This window comes from Diachasma alloeum, unplaced genomic scaffold (genome assembly GCF_001412515.2).
Source record: "Diachasma alloeum isolate Michigan unplaced genomic scaffold, Dall2.0 Dall_scaffold_00196, whole genome shotgun sequence".
NCBI lineage: Eukaryota > Metazoa > Arthropoda > Insecta > Hymenoptera > Braconidae > Diachasma > Diachasma alloeum.
The window spans coordinates 1,080,579-1,093,417 of NW_021680361.1; the positions used below are offsets into that span (position 1 = coordinate 1,080,579).

General features: G+C 39.3%; 2 protein-coding genes across 8 annotated transcripts in view; one reads left to right on the forward strand and one right to left on the reverse strand.

Annotated features, from left to right (window-relative positions):
- Window positions 1–12,839, reverse strand: part of LOC107048707 (disks large 1 tumor suppressor protein) — a 616,903-nt gene that overhangs the window by 442,570 nt on the left and 161,494 nt on the right. The window lies entirely within an intron of this gene.
- Window positions 3,047–6,174, forward strand: LOC107048715 (facilitated trehalose transporter Tret1). 2 transcript variants are annotated; one of them, XM_015272053.2, is made up of 3 exons: window positions 3,047–3,214; window positions 4,755–5,902; window positions 6,015–6,174. In XM_015272053.2, the coding sequence occupies exons 1-3, from the start codon at window positions 3,160–3,162 to the stop codon at window positions 6,054–6,056; spliced, it is 1,245 nt and encodes a 414-aa protein (XP_015127539.1). In that variant the 5' UTR covers window positions 3,047–3,159; the 3' UTR covers window positions 6,057–6,174. The 2 variants fall into 2 exon arrangements, with proteins under 2 accessions (XP_015127539.1, XP_015127538.1); XM_015272052.2 differs by having other exon boundaries at window positions 4,755–6,174.

A 12,839-nucleotide genomic window follows, 5' to 3' on the forward strand; every position in this document is an offset into this window, starting at 1 on the left:
CCCTCACCTTTACCGCCCTTCCTTTTCCCCCCCCCCCCTCCCACCCTTTCCGCCCCCCAAAAAAGTACCAATAATGACAAAAGAAAAAAAAAAGAAAAAAATAATAATTTTGAAAAATTAAGATTCGTAAAGTATCTTAATCATAAGATACATGTGCTGTCTGAAATTCAGTCACATTTGTCTACTTAAAAACTGTGACATTTCCTACTTAAAAAATGGGACAAATGTATCTTAAATTCAGTAAGAACTTTTTGTAGTGAAACCCAACAGCAACACATGTCTCAATTCACGGTCACCACAATCAACTATAACGTGAATTCTCCAAAATTCATGAGATATTCTTTCGGGGAAAATCATCCAATGATTTTTCCTCAATTAACGACGATCTTGCTGGACGTCTAACGTCAGTCCAGTCCTTCTCCTCTAACCGACAAGTTCGTCACCTGAACCCCAACTTCTGGTCCAGTATGGAGAGTAGTCCGCCATGTTTCATATCCCTAGCCATTTCGAATGTTAGCGACGCAACTCGATCATCCACATAACTCCCTCCGCCGCGGGAACCATTCAACCAATTTGAATGTAACGTGGTTCAATACCCGTGTTTGACCTCTGAGACTCCATGACTCGCTACTTGAGAATGGAATTTCCTCTCCAGCTCCTTATAAACTGTCCAAGGCTCCAAATCCCTCGATGTCGTCCGATGAGCAGTCAATATGGCTTGATACAAAACAATAAGGTGTAAATAAAAAAAATAATCAAGATAAATGAAATGAACTCTCGCCGCGCTAGGAAAAAAAAATGACTTCTCGTCGGGACGTTGAGATTTCAACGTCGAACGGTCGAAAACAATCAAAGAGACAATCAAAAAAATTTCAACGCCACTTAATCGGAAAATTCTAATAATCATTATTAGTATTCACGTCATTATATATCTCAGGGGTATGCACGTTATTGGAATGTACATGGAAATCCTTCTAACGACTCTCAAAATTGATATCATAACCCTTTCTGTCGTTGTTACATCTGTAGGTGCAGTTGCAATTATTGGCAGTCTTGTGACGACGTACACAAATGACCACGTTGGGAGACGGATTATGCTTGCAGTTTCTGCTCTGGGACTTTCTGTCAATTTCCTTCTCATAGGTATCAAATTCCTATTGGTCAAACATGATTATGATACCTCTAGCATTCAGTGGTTAATTATTGGTAAATTCTTTCTCTTCATACATATTCTTTGTGAACCTCGAACTGATATTCCGTGTTGTGAGCGAAATTTTCCCGACAGAATTACAAGAGATTGGCGCATGCGTAGTGAGTGTTATGAGCTCTCTCACCGGTTTTGTCGTGGATAAAAGCCATCAGCCTATATTAAATGCTACATCCGCAGAATTTATGTTCTTCTATGCTTCATTGTCATTTTTTATGTTCATGTATACAATCATCTTATTGTCAGTATCATCTTTCTGGTTATCTTTCCTTCTTTTCCGGATAGTGCATATTATCTTGTTCAACAAAATAAAATAAAAGAAGCAGAAAAATCACTGAAGTGGTACAGTCGTCAGGATGATGACAGCTGAGCTAGATGCAGTGATAGTTTATGTGGTTAAGCCCTAGACATTGACACTTGAAGAGTCATTCAAAAAACTGTCAACCCCCCTGAATCTGAAAACATTGGGGATGGTTATCGCCATCTATCTGTTTCTGCAACTCAGTGGGATATACACAATTGCAAGTTACCTGGAAATACTCTTAACGACTCTCAAAATTGACGTCATAGCGCCCTCGCTAGCAGTGATATGCGTAAGTGTAGTTGCAGTTATTGGCGGTCTTGTGGCGATCTACACGAATGATCATTTCGGGAGGCGAACCATGCTCGCATTCTCAACAATGGGGGTTTCCGTCAACTTTATCCTCATAGGCATCAATTATCTACTGCTCAAATATGATTATGACATTTCAAATTTCCAATGGTTTATAATCGCGGAATTCATGTTATTCGTATTCTTGCTGAATATCGGAATTACGCATATCCCTAGTTGTCTCTTGAGCGAACTTTTCTCACCCGAGATCAAGGAGATCGGCTCATGCATAGTGAATATTGTATGTGCTTTATCAGCATTTATTGCGACTAAAAGATATCAGCCTTCATTAGATGCTACGTCCGAAGAATTCATTTTCTTCTTACATGCATTCCTCGTTTTTCTCATGTTTGTCTATACAATAGTTGTGATTTCTGAAATGAAAGGGACATCGCTGCAAGAGATCCAAACGATGTTGATGAAGAAAAAAACTGAAAAATAAACAATAAAAAATTGAAAACCCCGATGACAAATTTGTGAAATAACTAATTTAAAAAAGGAAAAATTTTAACTGAAACTGTGAGATATACCTCTATAAGATCACACCTCTCTTTTTCTACTCTTCAATGATCTTGAATTCCAGTGAATTTTAGTAGTAATAGTCAAAGAACTCCAGAATTTTCTTCAGAATTATTCCAATTTACCCAAAATGTAACTTCACCACAGTTGTTGATCAGAGGATACGTCAGATATTTGAGACCGACACCGAGACGAGACAGAAAGAAATGGGAGCGAGACGATTTCGGGAGGCCATTAACTATCCATTCTGAAACTAAAACGAGACATTAAATCTCAATCTCAATCTCAATCTCGTCTCGTCGGCTCTCGTGTGTCTCTCTCGACTTCGAGAAGAATGGTGATGATGATGATGAACATCTCATGTTGATTCGATGGAAAATCAATACCATATCAATTATAATGTGTATATTCTCAATTTAAATGTCGCATGTCTGAATACAATGAAAATATAATGAGTAAGTCTAAAATTTTTGAAAAAATGAAAAACTGGCCTCGAGGACACTCAGGGCTGTACATGACAGCGCATTCGCGATAATGCAGAAATAATCATTTTTTGTTCATGGATAGTGAGGCACATTACTTTCGCCAGTGTGATATAACTGGTATAAACAAAGGCTAAGCATATGCATAGACAGTAATACAATGATAGTCGGCTGTGACGACGCATCAGTCAGAAATTTCGTTAGGTGAAATTGTTAGGTATTTGTTTCATAACGCTCACTATTCGATAGTTGATGAGATTGCATGGATTGAATTAATCAACCTGACATCCTGAACTAAGATGAATCTGGAAGAAAGTTCGAAATTTTGGCCTCAGTGGTTTGCTGCAGCAACAGGTAAACCGATTGATGGCAAAAGCTTCATGTCAACATACAGAAACTGGGAACACATTCCAAAATCTTCGTCACAAAAACCTGGTTAAAACAACTTTGGGAAAGTGAACTTTTGGTTAATTCAACTTTTGTCAAATTCAACTTCCGTCAATAAAACCTCCCGGTTACCTTTTGTGAGAATATAAAAGAATTGTATGTAGATTATTCTTCTCTATTGTGAGGATAGAAAAGAGTAATCGATATTTCTCATTTATTTTATTACAATGGTATTTTATCGAGAAGGGGCACTACTCCGAGGTATTTGAGAGGGAGTACTTCGAAGTTTATGCTTTAAATGATCATTTGTTAGATTCCGTTAGGTTGTGGATATAAATAGTTGTGTTATTTCCTAATATTTATGTATTTGTGTCAAATCACTTGTTATTGAGACTCTATATTCTAAAAAAATTCGAAAAGAATTAAAATTTAGAGAGAAAAAATTTCCGCTTCACCCAGCCGGGAATCGAACCCGGGTCTCCCAGATACGCGCCGGGCACTCTTACCGACTAAGCTACCGGGAACCACAGAAATTCACTCTCAAATTCACCTCATACACCGCCTAACCTCCTTGAGGCATTAAAGAATTCTAAGAGAATTGGAATTTAGAGAGAAAAAATTTCCGCTTCACCCAGCCGGGAATCGAACCCGGGTCTCCCAGATACGCGCCGGGCACTCTTACCGACTAAGCTACCGGGAACCACAGAAATTCACTCTCAAATTCACCTCAAACACCGCCTAACCTCCTTTAGGCATTAAAGAATTCTAAGAGAATTAGAATTTAGAGAGAAAAAATTTCCGCTTCACCCAGCCGGGAATCGAACCCGGGTCTCCCAGATACGCGCCGGGCACTCTTACCGACTAAGCTACCGGGAACCACAGAAATTCACTCTCAAATTCACCTCAAACACCGCCTAACCTCCTTTAGGCATTAAAGAATTCTAAGAGAATTAGAATTTAGAGAGAAAAAATTTCCGCTTCACCCAGCCGGGAATCGAACCCGGGTCTCCCAGATACGCGCCGGGCACTCTTACCGACTAAGCTACCGGGAACCACAGAAATTCACTCTCAAATTCACCTCAAACACCGCCTAACCTCCTTTAGGCATTAAAGAATTCTAAGAGAATTAGAATTTAGAGAGAAAAAATTTCCGCTTCACCCAGCCGGGAATCGAACCCGGGTCTCCCAGATACGCGCCGGGCACTCTTACCGACTAAGCTACCGGGAACCACAGAAATTCACTCTCAAATTCACCTCATACACCGCCTAACCTCCTTTAGGCATTAAAGAAGAGTGAACAATCGTTCACTCTGAATACGATATTTGCAAATTTAATGTTATTTTTTGCATTATTTTTCGGGAATTTTTCAAAGTTTCTTTCAAGTTTTTCGAAGTTCCAGCAGTTTACTTCCTTCAAGTTTTTTTAGTGAACAAGTTGTTTTCATGAAGTTTCTCTAACGGAATTTTTTTAAACATGGACCCTAGAAACTAATTTTTCATTTTGCAGTTACTGTACTTGCTCTTCTACATGGGCTAACAGCTGGATGGAGTTCACCATATTTAGCGAAATTGACACAGGGAACGGAATCTTTGACAATCACTAATGACGAAGCATCGTGGGTGGCCTCCTTGCATCACATATCTCGGCCTGTGGGTTCAATCACTGGTGCTGCGATAGCACACAAATTTGGGAGTAGGAAAGGAATACTTCTTGCGGGAGTTCCACATGGTGTTGCATGGACCTGCTTTCTAATAACAGAATCAGTTCCTTTGATTTATACATCGAGAGTATGCAGTGGTCTTGCGATAGGGATATATTTAAGTACTTTTCCACTTTATATTGGTGAAATAAGTAATACGAAGATCAGAGGTTCTCTTATAAGTGTAGTGATCCAGGGAGCTAGCATTGGATACCTAATAGGAAATATTTTGGGAGCATATCTATCAATGAAAATTTTCGCCATCATAGGTCTTACAATCAGTATCATTTTTATCGTACTTGTTTCCTTAATTCCGGATAGTTCACATTACTTAATGAAGAGAAACAAATATGAAAAAGCAGAGAAATCGTTAAAGTGGTACGTTGGCAAAAAAGATGTGACAGTTGAACTGAACGCATTGATAGCTTACATAGGCGAACCGCAGAAATTATCAATTAGAGAGACATTCCAGAAATGGTTAACCCCACTGAATCGCAAAGTTCTGATAAATATGCTTTGTATTCACGTTGTCATGCATCTTGGTGGCATCCATGTCATTCGACTATACATGGAAATTCTTTTAATAACTCTGAAAATTGATATCATTGCTCCATCTCTAGCAGTCGTATGTGGAGGAATAGTTACAATTATTGGTGGTCTTACGGCGATCTACACGACTGATCACTTTGGGAGACGGACTATGCTCGCAATTTCTTCTCTGGGGGTTTCGTTCGTCTTCTTTCTCATAGGTATCAAATTTCTGCTGTTCAGGTGTGATTATGATATTTCGAGTGTCCAATGGTTAGTTATTACTGAATTCATGCTGTACATGTTTTTTTTGAATATTGGACTCGCGTGTATTCCATGTTGTCTGGTGAGTGAAGTTTTTCCGACAGAATTAAAAGAAATTGGCGCATGCGTAACAAGTGGTGTGGGTGCTGTCATAGCATTCATCGTGAGTAAAAATTATCAGCCCATATTAAACGCTACATCCGAAGAATTCATATTCTTCCTTTACGCTATACTTCTACTTTTCATGTTCATCTATACATTTGTCTTCGTTCCAGAAACTAAAGGTAAATCGCTTCGAGAGATTCAGGAGATGTTAATGGAGAGAAATGAACGAACTGATTGAAAATATCAGTGTGCAACATACATTGTCACGCGTGTGGAAGCTAACCATAATTATATGTATTCAATAAAGGAAAATGCGATAGCAAAACTGTTCTCTCACCGTCGTGTATTGTGCAGAAATTTCAACCCCCCCCCCCCCTATATGATTCTTACAAACGTTTGACGTCGGTAAGGAGGGAAGGGGTCTATCTGAACTGTCTGCCATTGTATTTAGGATTTTCTAGACTATGCAACCAGTGGCTGAGCAAGGCTCAAACTAGATGAGCTTTAGGTCATTTTTAAGCTGTCCGACAAGAAGGGAAAAATTCTCTCAATTCACTTGTTCATAAGGCTATTCTGACACTATTCCCTCAATAATAAATTGAAAAAACTGCTCTTACCAACTAGCTACTCCATTGGAATCATATGAAAACAAGATTTTTAAAAACAATATCACGTGGTCTTTGCTTGTTTACAAAGATCAACATAATCTAAAACCAAATTCCAAAGTTGATTGCTGGAACAATGATCATAATGATGAACACCTCATCTTCAGGTACTATGTACTGAATATAGAAAAGCTATACCATATCGATCATGATTTATACATTCCGTCCCCAAATGAGATTGCATTTATCACCATATAATATAAAGAGCGATTCGAGAATTTTCCAATGTATGAAATACTAGGGTTTATGACATCTAAGACTGCACATAATAGATCACTCGTGATAATGTAAAAAGAATAGACCTAACTCATCGATTAGTGGGGGTCATAAATCTTACCTGTACTATGTAACTGTTGGAATTCATGCCTGAATACAAAAATTAATTTCTTAGTTTAGTTAAACATTTTCTCTTTTCCACCCAAACACTCAGGGTGACATTTATGGCTTTTCTTAGAAAATAGAGACGTGAAGAAAAACAGTCCTCATGGTGAGTCACAAAGGAGAGGCTGAAGAAAATTGAAACAAGGGCCTTTTGTCAAATGGGTCCAGAGAGTGAAAACTCTCATGACTTTTAGTTAGTCGTCCTAGAGACTTCGTTGGAGAAAGATATACCTTCTGCGTGCGATCATTAAAGAGTTTTACTTTGAAGAATAAAACTAATGTGTTTTTATTGAGTATTCCTACACATAATCCAATAGTAACCGATCTAAGCAGGAACTGAGCATAAACTCGTGCAGTCTCGCAGTAATTGTTAGTGATATCTCATTATCAGTCATTTCGGTATATTAAGCAAGTATTCGTTAGAGATCATTGAATTTTTCACATTGCAGTTTTTCTCATCATTTGTCAGTTGATGTAACTTTATAATTTAAAGGAATCAACCATGACAACAACGATTGAAATGATTTCGGAAGGATTGTCGAAATTGTGGCCTCAATGGCTTGCTGCAGCAATAGGTAAGTCAATTAATTGAAAAAGCTTCATCTTAACATTGAAACGTCTTTCTCATACTTTGTTTTAAGTGTTTTCATTTACACATTCAAGTTCTACGAGAAAGGCCTCGTGCTGAATCAGGACTAGCGGCACTGTCTCCGGTGAAGTGAAAGCGCAATTGAGCCTACGATCCTACTATTCCGCTAAAAAGAGCTTCAAAGAGCGCAAACTTCAATTCAAGAAAACGCAATGAAAATTTTTTTGTACACAAAATTTCCACCGTGTCTTCATTTAGTTTAAAATTGTCTCCGATTTCATTGAAAAAAAAAAACAATTATTTGAGAAGATACGAACACATGGACAAATATCTTCTCAATTCGCAAAGTTTAGTGGACATGGTAGTAGTGTGCGTACGCTCACTGAATATAATGTGCAGCGTACATTATACTCAGTGAGCGTACGCACACTACTACCATGTCCACTAAACTTTATATAATGTGCAGCGTACATTATATTCAGTGACGCTCCCACGTCGGAGCTGCATGCTAGTAGAATATCAGCAATCCGAAATATTATTTCCGTAATATTCTTTCTATGATAAAAAAAAATAACAATTCAAACGGATGATCTTAAATCGAAATAACGTGCTTAATTGAATTATTTAATAAGCGTTTCAAAAACGAGTGAGATCACATGAAAAAAACAGATCGTAGATCCGTTTAAAAAGCTGTGGTTGAGTGATCGTTAAATTTGGAAAAAAGGTAATAAATAAAGGGACCCTATAAGTCAATAGATTCAAGTGTCAATAAGTATTGGAAATAAACAATAATAACAACATTTGAGTTTTGAAGCTTTCGCGGCCAACATTATTATTTACTACAGCTTCCGGATGGATGCCGCGTCTAGATTCAGCTACTTGCCGATGTTTTGCAAACATTGCAGTCTGCATCATCAGGGCTATACTGAGCACCTTATGAGAGTGGTCTCAGGTTTGAGTGGGGGGGTGGACATCGACGCATGCCTCAACTCGGAAGAGTGGGGATACCCAGTCAGGACCATTCTCATACGGTCTTTAGAATAGGTCGCTCCGATACTGGAGCTCCCCGTTGTAAGGAAGTCCTTATATCCTCCCTGACACCTGGAGGGGGTAGGTGGCGTGGTGGGGGGGTATCACAGCCAATCAAGATCGTTTTATTGATCAGCTGCTCAATTTTTTTTAATTGACCAGTTGATCAATTAAAACGATCTTGATTGGCTGCGATACCCCCCACTACGTCACCTCCCCCTCCAGGGGTCGGGGGATATAAGGACTTCCTTACAGCGGGGAGCTCCAGTACCGGAGCGACCTAGCCCTGATGATGCAGACTGCAATGTTTGCGAAACGTCGGCAGGAAGCTGAATCTAGATGCGGCATCCATCCGAAAGCCATCATAAATAATAATAACAACACTCGAATGCAGCCCGGCATCCAAAGATCGAAAGCAATGAATTGATGAAGGCGCCCTTGATTCAACAGCACGACTTTGAAAGAAAGTCGCCGGTTCTGAATTTTTTTTTAAGTCGAGCACGCCTTTGGCATCGACGATGGATTTTTCACACTGCATTCTATTTGTTATATTAGGAATTACTATCTTCCCACAGTAAAAAATAATTTCATATTTTTTCCGTGTACGAGTGATCACTCCGAAAGACAAACTATGCTCGTGGTCTCAACAATGGGACAGTCATCTTTTTCCCCATAGTTATCCATTATCTATTGCTCAAACGTGGTTATGACATCTCAAATTTCCAATGGTTCATAATTGCGGAATTCATTTTATTCATGTTCTTCGTGAACCTCTTATTATCCCGAGATAGTATCCTCCTATTATTATCGTGTTAATGACATATCCATTTTCTTATCATTGATACGATATAATAAATTGAAGGAAATTAATTGCATCAACAAGTGAGATGACCCAGAGAGGAACCTCGAAATTGTAGCCTCAATGGTTCGCTACTGTAACGAGTAAGCCAATTGACAGCAAATACTAAACTTTAACCTTAAAATACTCATTTTTCATGTTGCCGTCAAAATACTTGCTCTCCTGCATAGGCTAACGGGTGGATGGTGTTCACCATATTTAGCTAAATTAACAAAGGGAACTAAATCCTTGACCATCACTAATGACGAAGCCTCTTGGATTGCCTCCTCAATCCATCTGTCTCGGCCACTGGGTTCAATCACTGGAGCTGTGATAGTATACAAATATGGAAATAGATAGGGGATACTTCTTAGTGGAGTTCCACATGGCATCGCGTGGACATGCTTTCTGATAAAAGAATCAATTCCTTTGATTTATGCGTCGAGATTGTGCAGTGGTTTTGCAATATGAATGTATTCAAGTAGGTTTCCACTTTACATCGGTGAAATAGGAAATCCAAAGATCAGAGGTTCTCTCATAGGTATCGAACTCCGGGGGGGAGGCATTGGAAATCTAGCAGGACTTATTTTGGGTGCATATCATCAATGAGTACATTCGCCATTATAAGTTTTACAATGATCATCATTTTCGTCTCATATTTTTTATTGATTCCGGATAGTTCACATTACCTAGTTAAAAGGAACAGATTCGAAGACGCAGAGAAATCATTGAAGTGGTACAATCGACAAAAAATGTCAAATTTGAACTTGATGCATTGATAGCATATATAGGTGAACCACGGGAATTATCACCAAGAAAAACATGCAAGAAATTGTAAACACCACTGAAGCGAAAAGTTCTGATGAACATTCTTTGTTTTCATGTCATCATTTATCTAGATGGGTACATGTAGTTCGAAAATTCCTCCTAACGATTCCCAAGATGGATGTAATAGCTCCTTCACTAGTTGTAATATGTGCAGGAATAGTTTCGATTGTTAGCGGTCTTATGACGACATACACGAATGATCACTTTGGAAGACGGACAATGCTTGGGTTCTCCACTCTGGGGGTTTCTGTTATCTTCACTCTCATAAGTATCAAATTTTTGTTGATCAAACGTGGTTATGATATTTCGAATATTCAATGATTAATCATTGTTGAATTCCTGCTGTACATGTTTTTTTGTAAATATCGGAATTGTGGGTATTCCGTATTGTCTCGTGAGCGAACCTTTTCCGGCGGAACTAAAAGAGATTGGCGCAAGTAGTGTAGTAATGCCGGTTCTGGCACAACGTTTTTGGCGTCAGCCTGGTCGTTGGGGCCCAGTAGGGGGGTCAGATGAAAGTGGGTGAGTGGGTGGATGATTAATTCGCGGGGTCGCGGTTCAATTCGCGGTTTGATTCGCGGGGTCGCGGTTTAATTCGCGGTTTAATTAATTAATTAATTAACTATTTAATTAACTAATTAATTGACTAATTAATTAAACCACGAATTAAACTGCAACCCTCACAAGAAACCCCCAAGAAATTAATTCAAAAAAGAAACACTGTTTTTACTATTGTTTTTATTTCACCTTACATAAAAATTGATGTTCATTCCAATCGCCTTCTTTTTACATCAACACCATCACCCTCGTCCATTTGCTCATTCATTGGCTCGTCAATGGACTCTTCCTCCGTGGACTTATCAGCGTCTTCATCACCCCTGAGGAACCAATCATCACGCTCATCCATCGGCTCATCAATGGGCTCTTCCTCCATGGGCGCATCAACGTCTTCTTCATCCCGTATGAACCAATATTCATCATTATGCCTTGTGAGGGTGGCAGAAGGCTCCAATGACACTACTACATCACCAGGCGCATCATCGACATGCATAAGCATGATAGCCCTGGCTGTAGCGAGCTCCAGAAATGCCCTATCATACGTATCACCCCAGGCTGCAGGTATCGACACCTGGGGTGTGAGGATGATGAGCCCATCTGTAACAAAAAAAAAGATTAAAAAATGTATCGATGAAAATTTATCAATCTTTTTTACTAAAGAAATTGAATCCGCTGGCCTAATCAACCAACTGATTAATCAATCAACTAATTATGGTGAGCAAGGGTCACAAAAACCAATCAATTAGGGAAAGGTAGGTAAAAATAAAACGATCTTCTTCAAATCCCAATATTTTTCGATTATAAACTAAGATATTGGTATTCAGAAGATAGGTTTAAGCTAACTTTAGACGTTAAGACTAACTGTCATACAATGATAAAAATAATTACTTACGTGAGATTGCTCATAAATCTCCCTCTCATCATTCTCCTGAGGCTCTGGGTGTTCCTGTAGTCGTTCCTCAGGCTCTGGAAGTTGCGGTTCCGCAATGACTTCCAGCAGGCGATGCTCATCAGCCTGTAATTGAGGACTATTGTAATGATCCTCAAGTTCATCACCACTATCCAAATCCGAATCATCACCAAAACCCTCATCCCGATTTGGCCTCTTTGGGAACCACACCCCATAGAAATCCTCGCCCAAGAGGAACGTGTGGGAATTGGTCTCCTCGTCTACCACTAAATACCCGACAGGCTCCATATTCAGTGCGATGAAATGGTCTGCTCCGGTTCGTCTGATACGGGAGTCGAGGTAGTGTTGGGCTATTGCCCGTGCAACTTGATTTAACACAAATCGTTCACCGCACTGATGCACCCAAACCCACGGACACCACACATTTGGCTCAATCATCACATACCCCCCAATATTCGCTTCCATCACACCGAAATTGTCCTCAACTTCTTCACGCACAGGATTCATTTTTCACTCGAAGATGTTTTCCACTTAGATGTCGATAGTAAAGTGTCTGCAAAGGTGGAGGGTCAGTTCTCCAAAAACTTCGGATACCCCCCACCAAATGGACATAGTCCTAGACAAATTGTACACATTGTAGTATGAGGAGTTTTTCTAAAAAAATTCTCACTCGGTGTAAAACTGATAACGATGGAAATGTGATTGTAACACGCGGTGTACTTGGAGACTCACATGTATTTACAACATCAAAAAACAGGATGTTTGACAAACTGGAGCAGAGGGATTCTGCAATACCTTATCACACCACAAGGATTACATGGTATGCAGGTCTTTTCCCGAAATCGTTATCTGTTGAAAAACTAATAATGTGTTGGAAGGGAGCCGAACGCAATCTTTTGTTTACATAGACTTTTTCGGTTTACCTGGGAACGCATGTTGTACTCACAACCCTAAGAACATGATGTTTGACAAACTGAAGCAGTGTTTCCGAAAAATCGCCATCTGCTGCAAACTGATAAGAATGGAAATGCATTGGAAGATGTCCGAACGCAATCTTTTGTTTACATAGACTTTTTCGGTTTATCTGGGAACGCATGTTGTACTCACAACCCTAAGAACATGATGTTTGACAAACTGAAGCAGAGTTTTCGGACCCTTTGATATCCTATCGCGCCGCAAAGATTAAATGTTATCCTG

Bases quoted from the DNA above. Each gene is read 5' to 3' on its own strand.
- LOC107048715 (XM_015272052.2), top strand. From the start codon at position 3,160: ATGAATCTGGAAGAAAGTTCGAAATTTTGGCCTCAGTGGTTTGCTGCA. The intron at 3,215-4,754 runs GTAAACCGATTG...TTCATTTTGCAG, and splicing joins GTGGTTTGCTGCAGCAACAG to TTACTGTACTTGCTCTTCTA.